At 31.5% G+C, this 26409-nt stretch overlaps 1 protein-coding gene across 1 annotated transcript in view; it reads right to left on the bottom strand.

Moving 5' to 3' along the window:
* The window catches only part of LOC120042132 (cytochrome P450 3A27), a 36048-nt gene extending 10472 nt beyond the window's left edge, over window positions 1-25576 (bottom strand). Inside the window, exons 1-8 of the mRNA XM_038986994.1 lie at window positions 25309-25576; window positions 24909-25002; window positions 24462-24514; window positions 20692-20791; window positions 20324-20437; window positions 2489-2577; window positions 1538-1686; window positions 158-285 (exon numbers count right to left, since the gene is read on the bottom strand). Of these exons, the coding sequence (XP_038842922.1) occupies window positions 158-285; window positions 1538-1686; window positions 2489-2577; window positions 20324-20437; window positions 20692-20791; window positions 24462-24514; window positions 24909-25002; window positions 25309-25379 (798 nt within the window). The 5' untranslated portion in view covers window positions 25380-25576. The remainder of the gene's footprint in view (window positions 1-157; window positions 286-1537; window positions 1687-2488; window positions 2578-20323; window positions 20438-20691; window positions 20792-24461; window positions 24515-24908; window positions 25003-25308) is intronic.
* Window positions 25577-26409: the final 833 nt, after the last annotated feature.

Genomic DNA, 26409 nt, shown 5'->3' with positions numbered 1-26409 from the left:
TCATGATATTGATATGGACATTTCATATTGGTGCCCATCACTAGTTACATAGGTTTCCTAAACATAATAAATAAATACAGAATATTACAATACAAATATAAATGTACAGATGAAAATATCAACATAACAATCAAATATAAATATAAACCATGTTTACAGTTGAGTTCCCAGTGTCACGTCCAGATTTGATCTTAGCCAGCGAGGCGTAAAAGAAGTCTGTCACCGCAGTCGGGAAGAAAGAAAACTTCATCTTCTCCATGATAGGACCAGTGAAGGGAAACAAAGCTGGAGAAGGAGAGGAGAGGAACGTTTTACAGAAAGTTTTAGTTAAGTTTAATAATTGACCATTTTAAAAAACAAGCACACATAAAACTTGATAAAGCCATACATGCACATTAGTAAAATCATGGAGGATAACAGACAATACATTCTGGGACTTATTTCCATTGTTAAATCATGGAGGATAACACACAATAAAGTCTGGGACTTATTTCCATTGTTAAATCATGGAGGATAACACACAATTAAGTCGGACTTATTTCCATTGTTAAATCATGGAGGATAACACATTAAGTCTGGGACTTATTTCCATTGTTAAATCATGGAGGATAACACACAGTAAATTCTGGGACTTATTTCCATTGATAAATCATGGAGGATAACACACGATAAAGTCTAGGACTTATTTCCATTGTGGTCCTCTTGAGACATGATGGCTAGACAAGATGGAACACAGTTAAGCACAGTATGGCAGTGAAATAATAATACAAAAACAGAGAAGAAGAACATCTATCACATGATTCCAGTTACATCATAGGGGTTATTAATATGGGCACAGAAGACATCAAACATACAGTGGGGCAAAAAAGTATTTAGTCAGCCACCAATTGTGCAAGTTCTCCCACTTAAAAAGATGAGAGAGGCCTGTAATTTTCATCATAGGTACACTTCAACTATGACAGACAAAATGAGAAAAAAAAACCAGAAAATCACATTGTAGGATTTTTAATTTATTTATTTGCAAATTATGGTGGAAAATAAGTATTGTTGTACTGCAATCTGTGAGGATTTGGGCTTATAATTATAGTACTAGCCATTGAAAATGCATTTTTGGGGGGGATTGTTTGTCCTCGGGGTTTCGCCTGCCATATCAGTTCTGTTATACTCAGATACATTATTTTAACAGTTTTAGAAACTTTAGAGTGTTTTCTATCCAAATCGACCAATTATATGCATATCCTAGCTTCTGGGCCTGAGTATCAGGCAGTTTACTTTGGGCACGCTTCTCATCCAGAGGTGACAATACTGCCCCATTTCCCAAACAGGTTTAACATATTCATACATTTGCTCATGTACAATTCTCTCCACGATCTTTGATGTTACACAGAGGATAGATACAGGCCTATAATTCCCAGGGTCAGACTTTATATCCTTCTTATACAGAGGTACAGAGGTACAAAGGCATACAACTTCATACGATTAAAAAGTACAACTTGCGTCCCTGTGTGTCTGCGCATGCGTGTGTGTGTGGTCTCACCGACTAGGAGGAACAGTGGGTTGAACAGGTCAAACTTGAGCATCTTCTTGACGTTGGAGACAAAGGGGTCTGAAGGGTTGTTCAGAGAGTCAATGTCCACACTGAAGGCTGTGCTGGTGACCACATCCATACTGTAGGGCCCAAAGAACCTGCAACACAATCACAATCACACACCACACAGCTACTGACCACAAAACTACTGACCACCCAACTACTGACCACAAGTACTGACCACCCAACTACTGGCCACACAACTACTGACCACAACCACACAACTATTGACCACAACCACACAGTTACTGACCACAACTACTGAACACACAACTACTGACCACAACCACACAACTATTGACCACAACCAAACAACTATTGACCACAACCACACAGTTACTGACCACAACTACTGAACACACAACTACTGACCACAACCACACAACTATTGACCACAACCAAACAACTATTGACCACAACCACACAGTTACTGACCACCCAACTACTGGCCACACAACTACTGACCACAACCACACAACTATTGACCACAACCACACAGTTACTGACCACCCAACTACTGGCCACACAACTACTGACCACAACCACACAACTATTGACCACAACCACACAGTTACTGACCACAACCACACAGTTACTGACCACCCAACTACTGGCCACACAACTACTGACCACAACCACACAACTATTGACCACAACCACACAGTTACTGACCACACCTACTGAACACAACTACTGACCTCAACTACTGAACACAACTACTGACCACACACCTACTGACCACACAACTACTGACCACAACCACACAACTACTGACCTCAACTACTGTCCACACAACTATTGACCACACAACTACTGACCACAACACACAACTACTAACCATACAACTACACAACTACTGACCACAAGGTCAGAGGTCAGAGGTTAGAGGTCAGGACTCACTCCTTCAGTTCGATGGTCTGGTCTTTATCTGCCTGCTTCTTCATTCCGCTTAGCAGGGTAGAAGAGTGCTGCTTCATGATACCAAACATCTAGAGGAGAGAGAGAGAGAGGTAGAGAGAGGAGAGGTAGAGAGAAAGGAGAGGTAGAGAGGGAGAGGGGTAAAGAGAGAGAGAGGTAGAGAGAGAGGTAGAGATAGAAGTAGAGAGATAGAGGTGGAGAGAGGGAGAGAGGTAGAGAGATAGAAGAAGAGAGAGAGGTGGAGAGAGGTGGAGAGAGGGAGAGGGAGAGAGGTAGCGAGAGAGAGGTAGAGAGAGAGGAGAGGGAGAGAGGTAGAGAGGTAGAGAGGTAGAGAGAGGGAGAGAGGTAGAGAGGTAGAGAGAGAGGAGAGGTAGAGAGAGAGGAGAGGGAGAGAGGTAGAGGGAGAGAGGTAGAGAGAGAGAGGTAGAGAGAGAGGAGAGGTAGAGAGAGAGGAGAGGTAGAGAGGTAGAGAGAGAGAGGAGAGGTAGAGAGAGAGAGAGAGAGAGAGAGAGAGAGAGAGAGAGAGAGAGAGAGAGAGAGAGAGAGAGAGAGAGAGAGAGAGAGAGAGAGGTAGAGAGAGAGAGGGAGAGAGAGAGGTTAGCAGAGTGCTGTTTCATGATTAGGGTTGAATGGCCGTAACCCGGATACCGAGATTAACGCACAAAACCACTCCCTTTTCCTGGGATAAATAACTAAGAGAAACCAGTAAATTAGGCTCCTTAGCTCTTGGATTCCCATTCAGGAAAAGCTAGACTAGAATAGCTTGCTGGACATTGTTGTTGTTATTGCATTCCCTACACAAATAGACTAATTGAAGAGGGATGCAAGCTCTTGTTTGCTGAATGTTAAATACAGCAGCCAATAGAAACCACGGGTAGTTTGAAAGAAGATCGAACACGCAATGGTGGCAAAATATAGCAGTTATTAATTCAGACTCATAACCATTCAGATGGTGGTAGACTATAGCAGTTATTAATTCAGACCCATAACCATTCAGATGGTGGTAGACTATAACAGTTATTAATTCAGACCCATAACCATTCAGATGGTGGTAGACTATAGCAGTTATTAATTCAGACCCATAACCATTCAGATGGTGGTAGACTATAGCAGTTATTAATTCAGACCCATAACCATTCAGATGGTGGTAGACTATAGCAGTTATTAATTCAGACCCATAACCATTCAGATGGTGGTAGACTATAGCAGTTATTAATTCAGACCCATAACCATTCAGATGGTGGTAGGCTATAGCAGTTATTAATTCAGACCCATAACCATTCAGATGGTGGTAGACTATAGCAGTTATTAATTCAGACCCATAACCATTCAGATGGTGGTAGACTATAGCAGTTATTAATTCAGACCCATAACCATTCAGATGGTGGTAGACTATAGCAGTTATTAATTCAGACCCATAACCATTCGGATGGTGGTAGACTATAACAGTTATTAATTCAGACCCATAACCATTCAGATGGTGGTAGACTATAACAGTTATTAATTCAGACCCATAACCATTCAGATGGTGGTAGGCTATAACAGTTATTAATTCAGACCCATAAGCATTCAGATGGTGGTAGACTATAGCAGTTATTTATTCAGACCCATATAACAATTAAAACTTCTTCTTAATAGGGGGCGCTGTTTTCACTTTGGGGAAAAATCGTGCCCAATTTAAACGGCCTCGTACTCTATTCTAGATCATACAATATGCATATTATTATTACTATTGGATAGAAAACACTCTCAAGTTTCTAAAACTGTTTGAATTATATCTGTGAGTAAAACAGAACTCATTTGGCAGCAAACTTCCAGACAGGAAGTGAAAAATCTGAAAATGAGGCTCTGTTCCACGGCCTGCCTATTGAATTGCCTTATATTTATGGATATGCATGCACTGCATACGCCTTCCACTAGATGTCAACAGGCAGTGGAAGGTGGAATGGGGTGTCTAGCTTGATCTGAGGTCGAACAAGAGCTTTTGGAATGACGTGTCCAGAATTTCCTTTCTCTACCTAGGCGCGGGACGCACCTCCATATTGTCTTATGATAAGCGTTCGCTATACACGGCTAATATCTCCGGCTATGATTTTATTTGATACATGTGATAATAATATCGTAAAGTATGTTTTTTCAACCGAGTTTTATCAGATTATTCAACGTTTATTGGGACTTTTGGAGTTTTCCATTCTTTGCGTCAAGAGAGGGTGGGAACGTTATCAACCTTGGCTAGCATTGTTGGCGCGAATTCAACAGAAGAAAAGGACATTCTAAAACCAAACAACGATTTATTCTGGACCAAGGACTCCTTGTACAAGATTCTGATGGAAGCTCAGCAAAAGTAAGAACAATTTATGATGTTATTTCGTATTTCTGTGTAAAATGTTGAGTCCTATTCTCCGCCGTTTTGGCGGGCGCTGTCTCGCTATAACGCAAGCTGTTTGTTATGGTAAAGTTATTTTTAAAAATCTAACACGGCGGTTGCATTAAGAACCAGTGTATCTTTCATTTGCTGTCCAACATGTATTTTTTAGTAAAGTTTATGATGAGTTCTTTGGTCAGATTAGGTGAGTGTCCAAAATAGCTCTGGACATTCTGGTGAATCGATGCTACATATTCACAATGTATAACCACGGTTTGCAGCTCTAAATATGCACATTTTCGAACAAAACATAAGAGTATTGTATAACCTGATGTTATAAGACTGTCATCTGAGGAAGTTGGTCAAGGTTAGTGATTAATTTGATATCTTTTGCTGGTTTTTGCGAATGCTATCTATGCGGTGAATAAATGCGGTTGTGTGTTTGGCTATTGTTGTAAGCTAATATAATGCTATATTGTGTTTTCGCTGTAAAACACTTAAAAAATCGGAAATATTGGCTGGATTCACAAGATGTTTATCTTTCATTTGCTGTACACCATGTATTTTTCATAAATGTTTTATGATGAGTATTTAGGTATTTCACATTGCTCTCTGTAATTATTCTGGCTGCTTTGGTGATATTTTTGATGGTAGCTGCAATGTAAAACTATGATTTATACCTCAAATATGCACATTTTCGAACAAAACATAAATTTATTGTATAACATGTTATAAGACTGTCATCTGATGAAGTTGTTTCTTGGTTAGTGACTAATTATATCTCTATTTGGTCGGTTTTGTGATAGCTACCTATGCAGTAGAAACATGTTGAAAATATGCGGTTGAGTCTTTGGCTATTGTGGTTAGCTAATAGAAATACATATTGTGTTTTCGGTGTAAAACATTTTAAAAATCGGAAATGATGGCTGGATTCACAAGATGTTTATCTTTCATTTGCTGTATTGGACTTGTGATTTCATGACAATTATATTATATGATATCCCTGTCGAGTTAGGCTAGGCTATGCTAGTCAGCTTTTTTGATGAGGAGGATCCCGGATCTGGGAGAGAGAAGCGGTAGAGGTTAAATCTTTATGAAGAGAAGTGAAAGCCATCAGCATCTAATTCTAGTCCTATATATGAATGAAGAAGATAGGGGTCCTGGGTGGTGCAGCGGTCAAAAGCACTGCACAGCGACAATACAGCCTGGTGTTCAATCCCACCAGGTCACAACCGACCTTGACCGGTAACCCCATAGGATGACATAAAATTGGCCCAGCGCCGTCCGGGACCTTGGCTTATCGTGCTCTAGCGACTCCTTGTGACAGGGCCGAGGGACTGCAAGCTGACACCGGTTGTCAGTCGAGGGGTGTTTCACATTAGTGCTGCTGACAACCGGGTTAAGCAGGAAGTAGGTGGTCATGTCTTTCACATTAGTGCTGCTGACATCCGGGTTAAGCAGGAAGTAGGTGGTCATGTCTTTCACATTAGTGCTGCTGACAACCGGGTTAAGCAGGAAGTAGGTGGTCATGTCTTTCACATTAGTGCTGCTGACATCCGGGTTAAGCAGGAAGTAGGTGGTCATGTCTTTCACATTAGTGCTGCTGACAACCGGGTTAAGCAGGAAGTAGGTGGTCATGTCTTTCACATTAGTGCTGCTGACAACCGGGTTAAGCAGGAAGTAGGTGGTCATGTCTTTCACATTAGTGCTGCTGACATCAGGGTCAAGCAGGAAGTAGGTGGTCATGTCTTTCACATTAGTGCTGCTGACAACCGGGTTAAGCAGGAAGTAGGTGGTCATGTCTTTCACATTAGTGCTGCTGACAACCGGGTTAAGCAGGAAGTAGGTGGTCATGTCTTTCACATTAGTGCTGCTGACATCAGGGTCAAGCAGGAAGTAGGTGGTCATGTCTTTCACATTAGTGCTGCTGACATCCGGTGAAACAGGAAGTAGGTGGTCAAACGGGTCATGTTTCAGAGGATGCATGACTTCACTTTTGAATAATAATGTAAATAAGGTATCTGTTGTTGATTTTTAATACATTTGCTAACATTTCTTAAAAACGTTTTTTGCTTTGCCATTATGGGGTATTGTGTGTAGATAGATGAGGAAAATGTTTTATTTAATACATTTTAGAATAAGGCTTTAATGTAACAAAATGTGGAAAAAGTCAATGGGTCTGAATACTTTCTGAATGCAAGGTATATATTGTTTCTAGTCAAGGCTCATCCCATTCAGCTATTGCTGTATATCTATAATAAGTTTATAACAAGTTTTACTGAGTTTAGAGTTTATTACAAGCAGTAATGAGTTAATAAAGAGTTTATAACAAGTTCTAAAGACTTTATAACAAGCTATAATAAGTTTATAAAAAGTTTATAACAAGTTCTAAAGACTTTATAACAAGCTATAATAAGTTTATAAAAAGTTTATAACAAGCTATAATGAGTTAATAGTTTATAACAAGCTATAATGAGTTAATAAAGAGTTTATAACAAGCTATAATGAGTTAATAAAGAGTTTATATCAAGCTAAAATGAGTTAGTAAAGAGTTTATAACAAGCTATAATGAGTTAGTAAAGAGTTTATAACAAGCTATAATGAGTTAATAGTTTATAACAAGCTATAATGAGTTAATAAAGAGTTTATAACAAGCTATAATGAGTTAGTAAAGAGTTTATAACAAGCTATAATGAATTAGTAAACAGTTTATAACAAGCTATAATGAGTTTATGAAGAGTTCATAACAAGCTATAATGAGTTAATAAAGAGTTTATAACACGCTATAATGAGTTTATGAAGAGTTTATAACAAGCTTTAATGAGTTAATAAAGAGTTTATAACAAGCTATAATGAGTTAATAAAGAGTTTATAACAAGCTATAATGTGTTAGTATAGAGTTTATAACAAGCTATAATGAGTTAATAGTTTATAACAAGCTATAATGACTTAATAGTTTATAACAAGCTATAATGAGTTAATAGTTTATAACAAGCTATAATGAGTTAATAGTTTATAACAAGCTATAATGAGTTAATAGTTTATAACAAGCTATAATGAGTTAATAGTTTATAACAAGCTATAATGAGTTAGTAGATAGTTTATAACAAGCTATAATGAGTTAGTAAAGAGTTTATAACAAGCTATAATGAGTTAGTAAAGAGTTTATAACAAGCTATAAATAGTTAGTAAAGAGTTTATAACAAGCTATAATGAGTTAATAGTTTATAACAAGCTATAATGAGTTAATAGTTTATAACAAGCTATAATGAGTTAATAGTTTATAACAAGCTATAATGAGTTAGTAGATAGTTTATAACAAGCTATAATGAGTTAATAGTTTATAACAAGCTATAATGAGATAATAGTTTCTAACAAGCTATAATGAGTTAATAGTTTATAACAAGCTATAATGAGTTAGTAAAGAGTTTATAACAATCTATAATGAGTTGTAGTTTATAACAAGCTATAATGAGTTAGTAAAGAGTTTATAACAAGCTATAATGAGTTAGTAAAGAGTTTATAACAAGCTATAAAGAGTTAGTAAAGAGTTTATAACAAGCTATAAATAGTTAGTAAAGAGTTTATAACAAGCTATAATGAGTTCATAGTTTATAACAAGCTATAATGAGTTAGTAGATAGTTTATAACAAGCTATAATGAGTTAATAGTTTATAACAAGCTATAATGAGTTAATAGTTTATAACAAGCTATAATGAGTTAATAGTTTATAAAAAGCTATAATGAGTTAATAGTTTATAACAAGCTATAATGAGTTAATAGTTTATAACAAGCTATAATGAGTTAATAAAGAGTTTATAACAAGCTATAATGAGTTAATAAAGAGTTTATAACAAGCTAAAATGAGTTAGTAAAGAGTTTATAACAAGCTATAATGAGTTAGTAAAGAGTTTATAACAAGCTATAATGAGTTAATAGTTTATAACAAGCTATAATGAGTTAATAAAGAGTTTATAACAAGCTATAATGAGTTAGTAAAGAGTTTATAACAAGCTATAATGAATTAGTAAACAGTTTATAACAAGCTATAATGAGTTTATGAAGAGTTCATAACAAGCTATAATGAGTTAATAAAGAGTTTATAACACGCTATAATGAGTTTATGAAGAGTTTATAACAAGCTTTAATGAGTTAATAAAGAGTTTATAACAAGCTATAATGAGTTAATAAAGAGTTTATAACAAGCTATAATGAGTTAGTATAGAGTTTATAACAAGCTATAATGAGTTAATAGTTTATAACAAGCTATAATGACTTAATAGTTTATAACAAGCTATAATGAGTTAATAGTTTATAACAAGCTATAATGAGTTAATAGTTTATAACAAGCTATAATGAGTTAATAGTTTATAACAAGCTATAATGAGTTAATAGTTTATAACAAGCTATAATGAGTTAGTAGATAGTTTATAACAAGCTATAATGAGTTAGTAAAGAGTTTATAACAAGCTATAATGAGTTAGTAAAGAGTTTATAACAAGCTATAAATAGTTAGTAAAGAGTTTATAACAAGCTATAATGAGTTAATAGTTTATAACAAGCTATAATGAGTTAATAGTTTATAACAAGCTATAATGAGTTAGTAGATAGTTTATAACAAGCTATAATGAGTTAATAGTTTATAACAAACTATAATGAGATAATAGTTTCTAACAAGCTATAATGAGTTAATAGTTTATAACAAGCTATAATGAGTAAGTAAAGAGTTTATAACAATCTATAATGAGTTGTAGTTTATAACAAGCTATAATGAGTTAGTAAAGAGTTTATAACAAGCTATAATGAGTTAGTAAAGAGTTTATAACAAGCTATAAAGAGTTAGTAAAGAGTTTATAACAAGCTATAAATAGTTAGTAAAGAGTTTATAACAAGCTATAATGAGTTCATAGTTTATAACAAGCTATAATGAGTTAGTAGATAGTTTATAACAAGCTATAATGAGTTAATAGTTTATAACAAGCTATAATGAGTTAATAGTTTATAACAAGCTATAATGAGTTAATAGTTTATAAAAAGCTATAATGAGTTAATAGTTTATAACAAGCTATAATGAGTTAATAGTTTATAACAAGCTATAATGAGTTACTAGTTTAAAACAAGCTATAATGAGTTAATAGTTTATAACAAGCTATAATGAGTTAGTGAAAAGTTTATAACAAGCTATAATGAGTTAATAGTTTATAACAAGCTGTAATGAGTTAATAGTTTATAACAAGCTATAATGAGTTAGTAAAGAGTTTACAACAAGCTATAATGAGTTAGTAAAGAGTTTATAACAAGCTATAAAGAGTTAGTAAAAAGTTTATAACAAGCTACAATGAGTTAGTGAAGAGTTTATAACAAGCTATAATGAGTTAATAAAGAGTTTATAACAAGCTATAATGAGTTAATAGTTTATAACAAGCTATAATGAGTTAATAGTTTATAACAAGCTATAATGAGTTAATAAAGAGTTTATAACAAGCTATAATGAGTTAATAGTTTATAACAAGCAATAATGAGTTAGTAAAGAGTTTATAACAAGCTATAATGAGTTAATAGTTTATAACAAGCTATAATGAGTTTATAACAAGCTATAAAGAGTTAGTAAAGAGTTTATAACAAGGTATAAAGAGTTAGTAAAGAGTTTATAACAAGCAATAATGAGTTAATAGATTATAACAAGCTATAATGAGTTAGTAAAGAGTTTATAACAAGCTATAATGAGTAAATTAAGAGTTTATAACAAGCTATAATAAGTTATTAACAAGCTATAATGAGTTTATACAATCTATAATGAGTTTATAGAGTTTATAACAAGCTATAAAGTGTTTATAACAAGCTATAATGAGTTTATAGAGAATATAACAAGCTATAATTAGTTTATAACAAGCTATAATGAGTTTATAACAAGCTATAATGAGTTAATAAAGAGTTTATAACAAGCTATAATGAGTTAATAAAGAGTTTATAACAAGCTATGATGAGTTAGTATAGAGTTAATAACTAGCTATAATGAGTTAATAGTTTATAACAAGCTATAATGACTCAATAGTTTATAACAAGCTATAATGAGTTAATAGTTCATAACAAGCTATAATGAGTTAATAGTTTATAACAAGCTATAATGAATTATAGTTTATAACAAGCTATAATGAGTTAGTTTATAAGAAGCTATAATGAGTTAATAGTTTATAACAAGTTATAATGAGTTAATAGTTTATAAGAAGCTATAATGAGTTAATAGTTTATAACCAGCTATAATGAGTTAGTAGATAGTTTATAACAAGCTATAATGAGTTAGTAAAGAGTTTATAACAAGCTATAATGAGTTAGTAAAGAGTTTATAACAAGCTATAAATAGTTAGTAAAGAGTTTATAACAAGCTATAATGAGTTAATAGTTTATAACAAGCTATAATGAGTTAATAGTTTATAACAAGCTATAATGAATTATAGTTTATAACAAGCTATAATGAGTTATAGTTCATAAGAAGCTATAATGAGTTAATAGTTTATAACAAGCTATAATGAGTTAATAGTTTATAAGAAGCTATAATGAGTTAATAGTTTATAACAAGCTATAATGAGTTAGTAGATAGTTTATAACAAGCTATAATGAGTTAGTAAAGAGTTTATAACAAGCTATAAATAGTTAGTAAAGAGTTTATAACAAGCTATAATGAGTTAGTAAAGAGTTTATAACAATATATAATGAGTTGTAGTTTATAACAAGCTATAATGAGTTAGTAAAGAGTTTATAACAAGCTATAATGAGTTGTAGTTTATAACAAGCTATAATGAGTTAGTAAAGAGTTTATAACACGCTATAATGAGTTAGGAAAGAGTTTATAACAAGCTATAAAGAGTTAGTAAAGAGTTTATAACAAGCTATAAATAGTTAGTAAAGAGTTTATAACAAGATATAATGAGTTAATAGTTTATAACAAGCTATAATGAGTTAATAGTTTATAAAAAGCTGTAATGAGTTAATAGTTTATAAAAAGCTGTAATGAGTTAATAGTTTGTAACGAGCTATAATGAGTTAATATTTTATAACAAGCTATAATGACTTACTAGTTTATAACAAGCTATAATGAGTTAATAGTTTATAACAAGCTATAATGAGTTAGTGAAGAGTTTATAACAAGCTATAATGAGTTAATAGTTTATAACAAGCTATAATGAGTTAATAGTTTATAACAAGCTATAATGAGTTAGTAAAGAGTTTATAACAAGCTATAATGAGTTAGTAAAGAGTTTATAACAAGCTATAAAGAGTTAGTAAAAAGTTTATAACAAGCTACAATGAGTTAGTGAAGAGTTTATAACAAGCTATAATGAGTTAATAAAGAGTTTATAACAAGCTATAATGAGTTAATAGTTTATAACAAGCTATAATGAGTTAATAGTTTATAACAAGCTATAATGAGTCAATTAAGAGTTTATAATAAGCTATAATGAGTTAATAGTTTATAACAAGCAATAATGAGTTAGTAAAGAGTTTATAACAAGCTATAATGAGTTAATAAAGAGTTTATAACAAGCAAAAATGAGTTTATAACAAGCTATAAAGAGTTAGAAAAAGAGATTATAACAAGGTATAAAGAGTTAGTAAAGAGTTTATAACAAGAAAAAATGAGTTTATAACAAGCTATAAAGAGTTAGAAAAGAGTTTATAACAAGGTATAAAGAGTTAGTAAAGAGTTTATAACAAGCAATAATGAGTTAATAGATTATAACAAGCTATAATGAGTTAATAGTTTATAACAAGCTATAATGAGTTTATAACAAGCTATAAAGAGTTAGTAAAGAGTTTATAACAAGGTATAAAGAGTTAGTAAAGAGTTTATAACAAGCAATAATGAGTTAATAGATTATAACAAGCTATAATGAGTTAGTAAAGAGTTTATAACAAGCCTTAATGAGTTAATTAAGAGTTTATAACAAGCTATAATAAGTTATTAACAAGCTATAATGAGTTTATACAATCTATAATGAGTTTATAGAGTTTATAACAAGCTATAAAGTGTTTATAACAAGCTATAATGAGTTTATAGAGATTATAACAAGCTATAATTAGTTTATAACAAGCTATAATGAGTTTATAACAAGCTATAATGAGTTAATAAAGAGTTTATAACAAGCTATAATGAGTTAATAAAGAGTTTATAACAAGCTATAATGAGTTAGTATAGAGTTTATAACAAGCTATAATGAGTTAATAGTTTATAACGAGCTATAATGACTTAATAGTTTATAACAAGCTATAATGAGCTAATAGTTTATAACAAGCTATAATGAGTTAATAGTTTATAACAAGCTATAATGAATTATAGTTTATAACAAGCTATAATGAGTTAGTTTATAAGAAGCTATAATGAGTTAATAGTTTATAACAAGTTAAAATTAGTTAATAGTTTATAAGAAGCTATAATGAGTTAATAGTTTATAACAAGCTATAATGAGTTAGTAGATAGTTTATAACAAGCTATAATGAGTTAGTAAAGAGTTTATAACAAGCTATAATGAGTTAGTAAAGAGTTTATAACAAGCTATAATGAGTTAATAGTTTATAACAAGCTATAATGAGTTAATAGTTTATAACAAGCTATAATGAGATAATAGTTTCTAACAAGCTATAATGAGTTAATAGTTTATAACAAGCTATAATGAGTTAGTAAAGAGTTTATAACAATATATAATGAGTTGTAGTTTATAACAAGCTATAATGAGTTAGTAAAGAGTTTATAACAAGCTATAATGAGTTGTAGTTTATAACAAGCTATAATGAGTTAGTAAAGAGTTTATAACAAGCTATAATGAGTTAGTAAAGAGTTTATAACAAGCTATAAAGAGTTAGTAAAGAGTTTATAACAAGCTATAAATAGTTAGTAAAGAGTTTATAACAAGCTATAATGAGTTAATAGTTTATAACAAGCTATAATGAGTTAATAGTTTATAACAAGCTATAATGAGTTAATAGTTTATAAAAAGCTATAATGAGTTAATAGTTTATAACAAGCTATAATGAGTTAATAGTTTATAACAAGCCATAATGAGTTACTAGTTTATAACAAGCTATAATGAGTTAATAGTTTATAACAAGCTATAATGAGTTAGTGAAGAGTTTATAACAAGCTATAATGAGTTAATAGTTTATAACAAGCTATAATGAGTTAATAGTTTATAACAAGCTATAATGAGTTAGTAAAGAGTTTATAACAAGCTATAATGAGTTAGTAAAGAGTTTATAACAAGCTATAAAGAGTTAGTAAAAAGTTTATAACAAGCTACAATGAGTTAGTGAAGAGTTTATAACAAGCTATAATGAGTTAATAAAGAGTTTATAACAAGCTATAATGAGTTAATAGTTTATAACAAGCTATAATGAGTTAATAGTTTATAACAAGCTATAATGAGTTAATTAAGAGTTTATAATAAGCTATAATGAGTTAATAGTTTATAACAAGCAATAATGAGTTAGTAAAGAGTTTATAACAAGCTATAATGAGTTAATAAAGAGTTTATAACAAGCAAAAATGAGTTTATAACAAGCTATAAAGAGTTAGAAAAAGAGATTATAACAAGGTATAAAGAGTTAGTAAAGAGTTTATAACAAGCAAAAATGAGTTTATAACAAGCTATAAAGAGTTAGAAAAGAGTTTATAACAAGGTATAAAGAGTTAGTAAAGAGTTTATAACAAGCAATAATGAGTTAATAGATTATAACAAGCTATAATGAGTTAATAGTTTATAACAAGCTATAATGAGTTTATAACAAGCTATAAAGAGTTAGTAAAGAGTTTATAACAAGGTATAAAGAGTTAGTAAAGAGTTTATAACAAGCAATAATGAGTTAATAGATTATAACAAGCTATAATGAGTTAGTAAAGAGTTTATAACAAGCCTTAATGAGTTAATTAAGAGTTTATAACAAGCTATAATAAGTTATTAACAAGCTATAATGAGTTTATACAATCTATAATGAGTTTATAGAGTTTATAACAAGCTATAAAGTGTTTATAACAAGCTATAATGAGTTTATAGAGATTATAACAAGCTATAATTAGTTTATAACAAGCTATAATGAGTTTATAACAAGCTATAATGAGTTAATAAAGAGTTTATAACAAGCTATAATGAGTTAATAAAGAGTTTATAACAAGCTATAATGAGTTAGTATAGAGTTTATAACAAGCTATAATGAGTTAATAGTTTATAACGAGCTATAATGACTTAATAGTTTATAACAAGCTATAATGAGCTAATAGTTTATAACAAGCTATAATGAGTTAATAGTTTATAACAAGCTATAATGAATTATAGTTTATAACAAGCTATAATGAGTTAGTTTATAAGAAGCTATAATGAGTTAATAGTTTATAACAAGTTATAATGAGTTAATAGTTTATAAGAAGCTATAATGAGTTAATAGTTTATAACCAGCTATAATGAGTTAGTAGATAGTTTATAACAAGCTATAATGAGTTATTAAAGAGTTTATAACAAGCTATAATGAGTTAGTAAAGAGTTTATAACAAGCTATAAATAGTTAGTAAAGAGTTTATAACAAGCTATAATGAGTTAATAGTTTATAACAAGCTATAATGAGTTAATAGTTTATAACAAGCTATAATGAATTATAGTTTATAACAAGCTATAATGAGTTAGTTTATAAGAAGCTATAATGAGTTAATAGTTTATAACAAGTTAAAATTAGTTAATAGTTTATAAGAAGCTATAATGAGTTAATAGTTTATAACAAGCTATAATGAGTTAGTAGATAGTTTATAACAAGCTATAATGAGTTAGTAAAGAGTATATAACAAGCTATAATGAGTTAGTAAAGAGTTTATAACAAGCTATAATGAGTTAATAGTTTATAACAAGCTATAATGAGTTAATAGTTTATAACAAGCTATAATGAATTATAGTTTATAACAAGCTATAATGAGTTATAGTTTATAAGAAGCTATAATGAGTTAATAGTTTATAACAAGTTAAAATTAGTTAATAGTTTATAAGAAGCTATAATGAGTTAATAGTTTATAACAAGCTATAATGAGTTAGTAGATAGTTTATAACAAGCTATAATGAGTTAGTAAAGAGTTTATAACAAGCTATAATGAGTTAGTAAAGAGTTTATAACAAGCTATAATGAGTTAATAGTTTATTACAAGCTATAATGAATTATAGTTTATAACAAGCTATAATGAGTTATAGTTTATAAGAAGCTATAATGAGTTAATAGTTTATAACAAGCTATAATGAGTTAATAGTTTATAAGAAGCTATAATGAGTTAATAGTTTATAACAAGCTATAATGAGTTAGTAGATAGTTTATAACAAGCTATAATGAGTTAGTAAAGAGTTTATAACAAGCTATAAATAGTTAGTAAAGAGTTTATAACAAGCTATAATGAGTTAATAGTTTATAACAAGCTATAATGAGTTAGTTTATAAGAAGCTATAATGAGTTAATAGTTTATAACAAGCTATAATGAGTTAATAGTTTATAACAAGCTATACTGAGTTAGTAAAGAGTTTATAACAAGCTATAATGAGTAAATAGTTTATAACAGGCTATAATGAGTTAATAGTTTCTAACAAGCTATAATGAGATAATAGTTTCTAACAAGCTATAATGAGTTAATAGTTTATAACAAGCTATAATGAGTTAGTAAAGAGTTTATAACAATATATAATGAGTTGTAGTTTATAACAAGCTATAATGAGTTAGTAAAGAGTTTATAACAAGCTATAATGAGTTGTAGTTTATAACAAGCTATAATGAGTTAGTAAAGAGTTTATAACAAGCTATAATGAGTTAGTAAAGAGTTTATAACAAGCTATAAAGAGTTAGTAAAGAGTTTATAACAAGCTATAAATAGTTAGTAAAGAGTTTATAACAAGCTATAATGAGTTAATAGTTTATAACAAGCTATAATGAGTTAATAGTTTATAACAAGCTATAATGAGTTAATAGTTTATAAAAAGCTATAATGAGTTAATAGTTTATAACAAGCTATAATGAGTTAATAGTTTATAACAAGCTATAATGAGTTACTAGTTTATAACAAGCTATAATGAGTTAATAGTTTATAACAAGCTATAATGAGTTAGTGAAGAGTTTATAACAAGCTATAATGAGTTAATAGTTTATAACAAGCTATAATGAGTTAATAGTTTATAACAAGCTATAATGAGTTAGTAAAGAGTTTATAACAAGCTATAATGAGTTAGTAAAGAGTTTATAACAAGCTATAAAGAGTTAGTAAAAAGTTTATAACAAGCTACAATGAGTTAGTGAAGAGTTTATAACAAGCTATAATGAGTTAATAAAGAGTTTATAACAAGCTATAATGAGTTAATAGTTTATAACAAGCTATAATGAGTTAATAGTTTATAACAAGCTATAATGACTTAATAAAGAGTTTATAACAAGCTATAATGAGTTAATAGTTTATAACAAGCAATAATGAGTTAGTAAAGAGTTTATAACAAGCTATAATGAGTTAATAAAGAGTTTATAACAAGCTAAAATGAGTTTATAACAAGCTATAAAGAGTTAGAAAAAGAGTTTATAACAAGCTATAAAGAGTTAGAAAAGAGTTTATAACAAGTTATAAAGAGTTAGTAAAGAGTTTATAACAAGCAATAATGAGTTAATAGATTATAACAAGCTATAATGAGTTAATAGTTTATAACAAGCTATAATGAGTTTATAACAAGCTATAAAGAGTTAGTAAAGAGTTTATAACAAGGTATAAAGAGTTAGTAAAGAGTTTATAACAAGCAATAATTAGTTAATAGATTATTACAAGCTATAATGAGTTAGTAAAGAGTTTATAACAAGCTATAATGAGTTAATTAAGAGTTTATAACAAGTTATAATAACTTATTAACAAGCTATAATGAGTTTATACAATCTATAATGAGTTTATAGAGTTTATAACAAGCTATAAAGTGTTTATAACAAGCTATAATGAGTTTATAGAGTTTATAACAAGCAATAATGAGTTAATAGATTATAACAAGCTATAATGAGTTAGTAAAGAGTTTATAACAAGCTATAATGAGTTAATTAAGAGTTTATAACAAGCTATAATAAGTTATTAACAAGCTATAATGAGTTTGTACAATCTATAATGAGTTTATAGAGTTTATAACAAGCTATAAAGTGTTTATAACAAGCTATAATGAGTTTATAGAGATTATAACAAGCTATAATTAGTTTATAACAAGCTATAATGAGTTTATAACAAGCTATAAAGAGTTAGAAAAGAGTTTATAACAAGGTATAAAGAGTTAGTAAAGAGTTTATAACAAGCAATAATGAGTTAATAGATTATAACAAGCTATAATGAGTTAGTAAAGAGTTTATAACAAGCTATAATGAGTTAATTAAGAGTTTATAACAAGTTATAATAACTTATTAACAAGCTATAATGAGTTTATACAATCTATAATGAGTTTATAGAGTTTATAACAAGCTATAAAGTGTTTATAACAAGCTATAATGAGTTTATAGAGATTATAACAAGCTATAATTAGTTTATAACAAGCTATAATGAGTTTATAACAAGCCATAATGAGTTAATAAAGAGTTTATAACAAGCTATAATGAGTTAATAAAGAGTTTATAACAAGCTATAATGAGTTAGTATAGAGTTTATAACAAGCTATAATGAGTTAATAGTTTATAACAAGCTATAATGAGTTAATAGTTTATAACAAGCTATAATGAATTATAGTTTATAACAAGCTATAATGAGTTAGTTTATAAGAAGCTATAATGAGTTAATAGTTTATAACAAGTTATAATGAGTTAATAGTTTATAAGAAGCTATAATGAGTTAATAGTTTATAACAAGCTATAAAGAGTTAGTAGATAGTTTATAACAAGCTATAATGAGTTAGTAAAGAGTTTATAACAAGCTATAATGAGTTAGTAAAGAGTTTATAACAAGCTATAAATAGTTAGTAGATAGTTTATAACAAGCTATAATGAGTTAATAGTTTATAACAAGCTATAATGAGTTAGTAAAGAGTTTATAACAAGCTATAATGAGTAAATAGTTTATAACAAGCTATAATGAGTTAATAGTTTCTAACAAGCTATAATGAGTTAATAGTTTATAACAAGCTATAATGAGTTAATAGTTTATAACAAGCTATAATGAGTTAGTAAAGAGTTTATAACAAGCTATAAAGAGTTAGTAAAGAGTTTATAACAAGCTACAATGAGTTAGTGAAGAGTTTATAACAAGCTATAATGAGTTAATAAAGAGTTTATAACAAGCTATAATGAGTTAATAGTTTATAACAAGCTATAATGAGTTAATAGTTTATAACAAGCTATAATGAGTTAATAAAGAGTTTATAACAAGCTATAATGAGTTAATAGTTCATAACAAGCAATAATGAGTTAGTAAAGAGTTTATAACAAGCTATAATGAGTTAATAAAGAGTTTATAACAAGCTATAAAGAGTTAGAAAAAGAGTTTATAACAAGGTATAAAGAGTTAGTAAAGATTTTATAACAAGGTATAAAGAGTTAGTAAAGAGTTTATAACAAGCAATAATGAGTTAATAGATTATAACAAGCTATAATGAGTTAGTAAAAAGTTTATAACAAGCTATAATGAGTTAATTAAGAGTTTATAATAAGCTATAATAAGTTATTAACAAGCTATAATGAGTTTATAACAATCTATAATGAGTTTATAGAGTTTATAACAAGCTATAAAGTGTTTATAACAAGCTATAATGAGTTTATAGAGATTATAACAAGCTATAATTAGTTTATAACAAGCTATAATGAGTTTATAACAAGCTATAATGAGTTAATAACAAGCTATAATGAGTTAATAACAAGCTATAATGAGTTAATAATAATCTATAATGAGTTAGTTTATAACAAGCTATAACGAGTTAATAGTTTATAACAAGCTATAATGAGTTTATAATAAGCTATAATAAGTTATTAACAAGCTATAATGAGTTTATAACAATCTATAATGAGTTTATAGAGTTTATAACAAGCTATAAAGTGTTTATAACAAGCTATAATGAGTTTATAGAGATTATAACAAGCTATAATTAGTTTATAACAAGCTATAATGAGTTTATAACAAGCTATAATGAGTTAATAACAAGCTATAATGAGTTAATAACAAGCTATAATGAGTTAATAATAATCTATAATGAGTTAGTTTATAACAAGCTATAACGAGTTAATAGTTTATAACAAGCTATAATGAGTTTATAACAAGCTATAAAGTGTTTATAACAAGCTATAATGAGTTTAAAACAAGCTATAATGAGTTTATAACAAGCTATAAAGTGTTTATAACAAGCTATAATGAGTTAATAGTTTATAACAAGCTATAAAGTAATTATAACTTGTTGATAAAACATAGAAAGGGAGAGATGGAGGGATGGTTCTACCTCTTTTAGTCGTCCAGAGGTAAAGGAAGGTGAGAGGACACTGCGGATCTTTCTCCATGTATCGTCCTCGGCAACGGACACCGCATCAAACAGCTCGCCATTCAGATGGAAGTTCTAAAACATGGAGGACAGTTGTATTAACTATCAAACAGCTCACCATTCAGAATTAATTTCTGAAACACAAATAATGTATTAATAATATCAGTAATAATGTAAGGATTATTATTATTTAGATTATTATTAGGGGATGTGTGTGTGTGTGTGTGTGTGTGTGTGTGTGTGTGTGTGTGTGTGTGTGTGTGTGTGTGTGTGTGTGTGTGTGTGTGTGTGTGTGTGTGTGTGTGTGTGTGTGTGTGTGTGTCTCTCACTCTGCGGTTGGTGAAGATGTTGTAACACTCTTTAATCAGGACGGTCTTGATCATGCTTTTGTCCATGATACACAGAACAGGCTGCCTCCCATCATAGATCCTTCACAGAGGAGAAATACACATGGCTTTAACCACTATATATACACCTACATGGTACAGGCTGCCTCCCATCATAGATCCTTCACAGAGGAGAAACACACAGGGTTGGGGAGTAACGGATTACATGTAAGGGATATTTTTTTAAACGGTAACTGTAATCTGTTACATAACCAGCAAAAAAATATTATAATCAGATTACAGATATTTTTGAAAAACTAGATGATTACTTTGAAGATTACTTTAAATGCAGAAAAGATGTTTGCGAAAAAATATCTTTGACACTTGTCTGTTTTCTCAATGACATTCAAATCAGCATTGAAAAGAGGTGCAAGTTTAAAGTTGTTTAATAGTATTATTATATACAGTAGTGTTGGGTTCTGATTTCTTGACTTATGAAATCATGAAATATACTTATTCCTGTCACTGAGGGAGAGAGGGGAATTAATCATGTTTACATTATGTCAGGATATGTTATTGTTATCAGGGATCCTATGGGGGGAGGAAAGACACAGTCTGGTACCAGTCACCATGACAGCCGTGAGTTGGGGAGGAGTGAGCCCTTTGGGGCAGAGGTCAGGTCAGATGAAGTGAGGAAGAACAGGTATCACTAAGGTTCTGTCTAGCAACAGAGATGTATTTGGCTGTTCAGATGTGTAGGAGGAGACTCAGCGTAGGAGAAAGGGTTAAAGGGAAAGTATTCTAAAAGTAACTGAATGTAATCAGATTACGTTACTGAGTTTGGGGTAATGTTGGACAGGTAAAACTAGTAACTGAATGTAATCAGATTACGTTACTGAGTTTGGGGTAATGTTGGACATGTAAAACTAGTAACTGAATGTAATCAGATTACGTTACTGAGTTTGGGGTAATGTTGGACAGGTAAAACTAGTAACTGAATGTAATCAGATTACGTTACTGAGTTTGGGGTAATGTTGGACAGGTAAAACTAGTAACTGAGTGTAATCAGATTACGTTACTGAGTTTGGGGTAATGTTGGACAGGTAAAACTAGTAACTGAATGTAATCAGATTACGTTACTGAGTTTGGGGTAATGTTGGACAGGTAAAACTAGTAACTGAAGGTAATCAGATTACGTTACTGAGTTTGGGGTAATGTTGGACAGGTAAAACTAGTAACTGAATGTAATCAGATTACGTTACTGAGTTTGGGGTAATGTTGGACAGGTAAAACTAGTAACTGGATGTAATCAGATTACGTTACTGAGTTTGGGGTAATGTTGGACAGGTAAAACTAGTAACTGAGTGTAATCAGATTACGTTACTGAGTTTGGGGTAATGTTGGGCTGGTAAAACTAGTAACTGAATGTAATCAGATTACGTTACTGAGTTTGGGGTAATGTTGGACAGGTAAAACTAGTAACTGAATGTAATCAGATTACGTTACTGAGTTTGGGGTAATGTTGGACAGGTAAAACTAGTAACTGAATGTAATCAGATTACGTTACTGAGTTTGGGGTAATGTTGGACAGGTAAAACTAGTAACTGAATGTAATCAGATTACGTTACTGAGTTTGGGGTAATGTTGGACAGGTAAAACTAGTAACTGAGTGTAATCAGATTACGTTACTGAGTTTGGGGTAATGTTGGACAGGTAAAACTAGTAACTGAATGTAATCAGATTACGTTACTGAGTTTGGGGTAATGTTGGACAGGTAAAACTAGTAACTGAAGGTAATCAGATTACGTTACTGAGTTTGGGGTAATGTTGGACAGGTAAAACTAGTAACTGAATGTAATCAGATTACGTTACTGAGTTTGGGGTAATGTTGGACAGGTAAAACTAGTAACTGGATGTAATCAGATTACGTTACTGAGTTTGGGGTAATGTTGGACAGGTAAAACTAGTAACTGAGTGTAATCAGATTACGTTACTGAGTTTGGGGTAATGTTGGGCTGGTAAAACTAGTAACTGAATGTAATCAGATTACGTTACTGAGTTTGGGGTAATGTTGGACAGGTAAAACTAGTAACTGAATGTAATCAGATTACGTTACTGAGTTTGGGGTAATGTTGGACAGGTAAAACTAGTAACTGAATGTAATCAGATTACGTTACTGAGTTTGGGGTAATGTTGGACATGTAAAACTAGTAACTGAATGTAATCAGATTACGTTACTGAGTTTGGGGTAATGTTGGACAGGTAAAACTAGTAACTGAGTGTAATCAGATTACGTTACTGAGTTTGGGGTAATGTTGGACAGGTAAAACTAGTAACTGAATGTAATCAGATTACGTTACTGAGTTTGGGGTAATGTTGGACAGGTAAAACTAGTAACTGGATGTAATCAGATTACATTACTGAGTTTGGGGTAATGTTGGACAGGTAAAACTAGTAACTGAATGTAATCAGATTACATTACTGAGTTTGGGGTAATGTTGGACAGGTAAAACTAGTAACTGAATGTAATCAGATTACGTTACTGAGTTTGGGGTAATGTTGGACAGGTAAAACTAGTAACTGAATGTAATCAGATTACGTTACTGAGTTTGGGGTAATGTTGGACAGGTAAAACTAGTAACTGAATGTAATCAGATTACGTTACTGAGTTTGGGGTAATGTTGGACAGGTAAAACTAGTAACTGGATGTAATCAGATTACGTTACTGAGTTTGGGGTAATGTTGGACAGGTAAAACTAGTAACTGAATGTAATCAGATTACGTTACTGAGTTTGGGGTATTGTTGGACAGGTAAAACTAGTAACTGAGTGTAATCAGATTACGTTACTGAGTTTGGGGTAATGTTGGACAGGTAAAACTAGTAACTGGATGTAATCAGATTACGTTACTGAGTTTGGGGTAATGTTGGACAGGTAAAACTAGTAACTGAATGTAATCAGATTACGTTACTGAGTTTGGGGTAATGTTGGACAGGTAAAACTAGTAACTGAATGTAATCAGATTACGTTACTGAGTTTGGGGTAAAGTTGGACAGGTAAAACTAGTAACTGAATGTAATCAGATTACGTTACTGAGTTTGGGGTAATGTTGGACAGGTAAAACTAGTAACTGAATGTAATCAGATTACATTACTGAGTTTGGGGTAATGTTGGACAGGTAAAACTAGTAACTGAATGTAATCAGATTACGTTACTGAGTTTGGGGTAATGTTGGACAGGTAAAACTAGTAACTGAATGTAATCAGATTACGTTACTGAGTTTGGGGTAATGTTGGACAGGTAAAACTAGTAACTGAATGTAATCAGATTACGTTACTGAGTTTGGGGTAATGTTGGATAGGTAAAACTAGTAACTGAATGTAATCAGATTACGTTACTGAGTTTGGGGTAATGTTGGACAGGTAAAACTAGTAACTGAATGTAATCAGATTACGTTACTGAGTTTGGGGTAACGTTGGACAGGTAAAACTAGTAACTGAATGTAATCAGATTACGTTACTGAGTTTGGGGTAATGTTGGACAGGTAAAACTAGTAATTGTAACAGATTACATTTAGAAAGTAACCATGCCAACACTGGAGACCCAAACATTTAACCACCTCATATAAAACTACATAGAAAACATTATTCTGGTTGTTGTTGACATTATTAATACCATTCCTCATGGTCACATGACAGCTCAAGCAGGTAATGAATTGAAAGAGCATAGTACAGTTGTGAGTCATCCTAGTACGGTACAGCCAACAGAACTCACCCCCAGATTTTCCCATACTTCTGAAAGCACTCTGTGTCAAAGTTAGTGAAACCCTGGAGAGAGAGAGGTAGAGAGAGAGAGAGAGAGAGAGAGAGAGAGAGAGAGAGAGAGAGAGAGAGAGAGAGAGAGAGAGAGAGAGAGAGTGAGAGAGGGGGGGGGGAGAAAAACTGCTGATTTTTGCCTTAGAAGGTCATGTAGGTGTGTCCTCCACCTGAACAGAGAACACACCTGAAACAGGTGAGAGTTGAGGAGGGTTTGTTCTTTTCAATGGTTCCCAGGGTCAAAAACACAACTTCTAGACTGATCATGTCTCATATTACCTTTTATTTATCCATTGTTTAAACAACCGTCTAGTCCTCATTTTCCTTCTCATTGTATTGTTTTACATGGGGGGAAAATAACACTATTGTTTAAAATATGAGATGTTTATTCTGAACGGGTACGAACCTTTTTATACTCCATCATTGTGCCAAAGTAAGGTAGGGGTTTGGGACCAGGGATACCCATCTTAGTGAACACACCATAGGGCCAGTACCCATACCTGTACACACACACACACACACACACACACACACACACACACACACACACACACACACACACACACACACACACACACACACACACGCACAGACACACACACACACACACACACACACACACACACACACACACACACACACACACACACGTTAACTAGTAATATGTTCTAGAGAAGTATACAAAATATATAACTTATCTTGCATTGTTGGAAAAGGACCCCTAACTAAGCATTTCACTGTTAGTCTACACCGGTTAACTACGATAAATGTGACAAATAACATTTGATTTGATTTGAAGACCTTACACTACAATGAGGGTGATGAGGAGGGCCAGGAGGGTCCAGGTCTCAGCGGAGAAGTATGGCAGAAAACTCATCTTTTCCTCTGGTTCGGCTCCCCGCTGCTTCTGAAAACAAAGGCTCCGTTTTCTCTTTCTCTTTTTTTTTTTTCCAGTTCGGTTCTAGTGTGGTTCTTCTGTGCACGCGACAGATCTCGACTACCGACCGTTGCTGTTCTCCGTACTCTGTTTGAGACCGTGCAGGTTACAAGCGATTATTGTATCCCGTCTGAAAAGCACCTGTGTGATGCTAGCTAGAATAATGATGAGCCACAATGGAATTTGCGGTTCGACTTCAAAATAAAAGTTTCATACTGAAACTGATACAAACGGATAAAAATAATGTAATAATGCCATATTTGGACAAGATCATGCTGAACAGGGTTAGAATGTTGTTATATGACTTCAAAAAAATAAAATAAGAAGTTCATTTGACACACAAAACATAGTTGAAGTCGCACTGTGGCTGTATTAGAATTGCATTGGGACAGACTTCTATTGCACTGTACAGCGTCACCTCTGGATCTTGGGTCCATGAAAAGTGAAGAGTTTACACAAATAATTGCATCGTAGCTCTTATTGCAGGACATTGACTCTAGGAAATCACCTCACAATTCCATAAGTTTATTTAAAAAAGAATAACCTTTATTAAACTAGGCAAGTCTGTTAAGAACTAATTCTTATTTAAAATGACGGCCTACCCCGGCCAAACCCAGACGATACTGGGCCAATTGTGCGCCGCCCTATGGGACTCCCAATCATGGCCGGATGTGATACAGCCTGCATTCGAACCAGGGACTGTAGTGACGCCTCTTGCATAGAGATGCAGTGCCTTAGACCGCTGTGCCACTCGGGAACCCTGTACATTGCAATATGAATGTTCAATAGGCACTATAGACTGAATTGTGAGGTGATTTCCCACAGTTAAAGTCCCGCAAAAAGAGCTACGATGCTAATATTTGTGTAAGCTCTTTTGAATTGTAATCTGTGGGTGTCAATGAGTAGGCTGGTATCCCCTGTCATGAACCCAAGACCCATGAGGCTGGTACCCCATGTCATGAACCCAAGA

Source organism: Salvelinus namaycush, unplaced genomic scaffold (assembly GCF_016432855.1).
Source record: "Salvelinus namaycush isolate Seneca unplaced genomic scaffold, SaNama_1.0 Scaffold62, whole genome shotgun sequence".
NCBI lineage: Eukaryota > Metazoa > Chordata > Actinopteri > Salmoniformes > Salmonidae > Salvelinus > Salvelinus namaycush.
The sequence above is the reverse complement of the archived record's forward strand: the minus strand, read 5'-3'. Positions and strand labels throughout refer to the sequence as shown.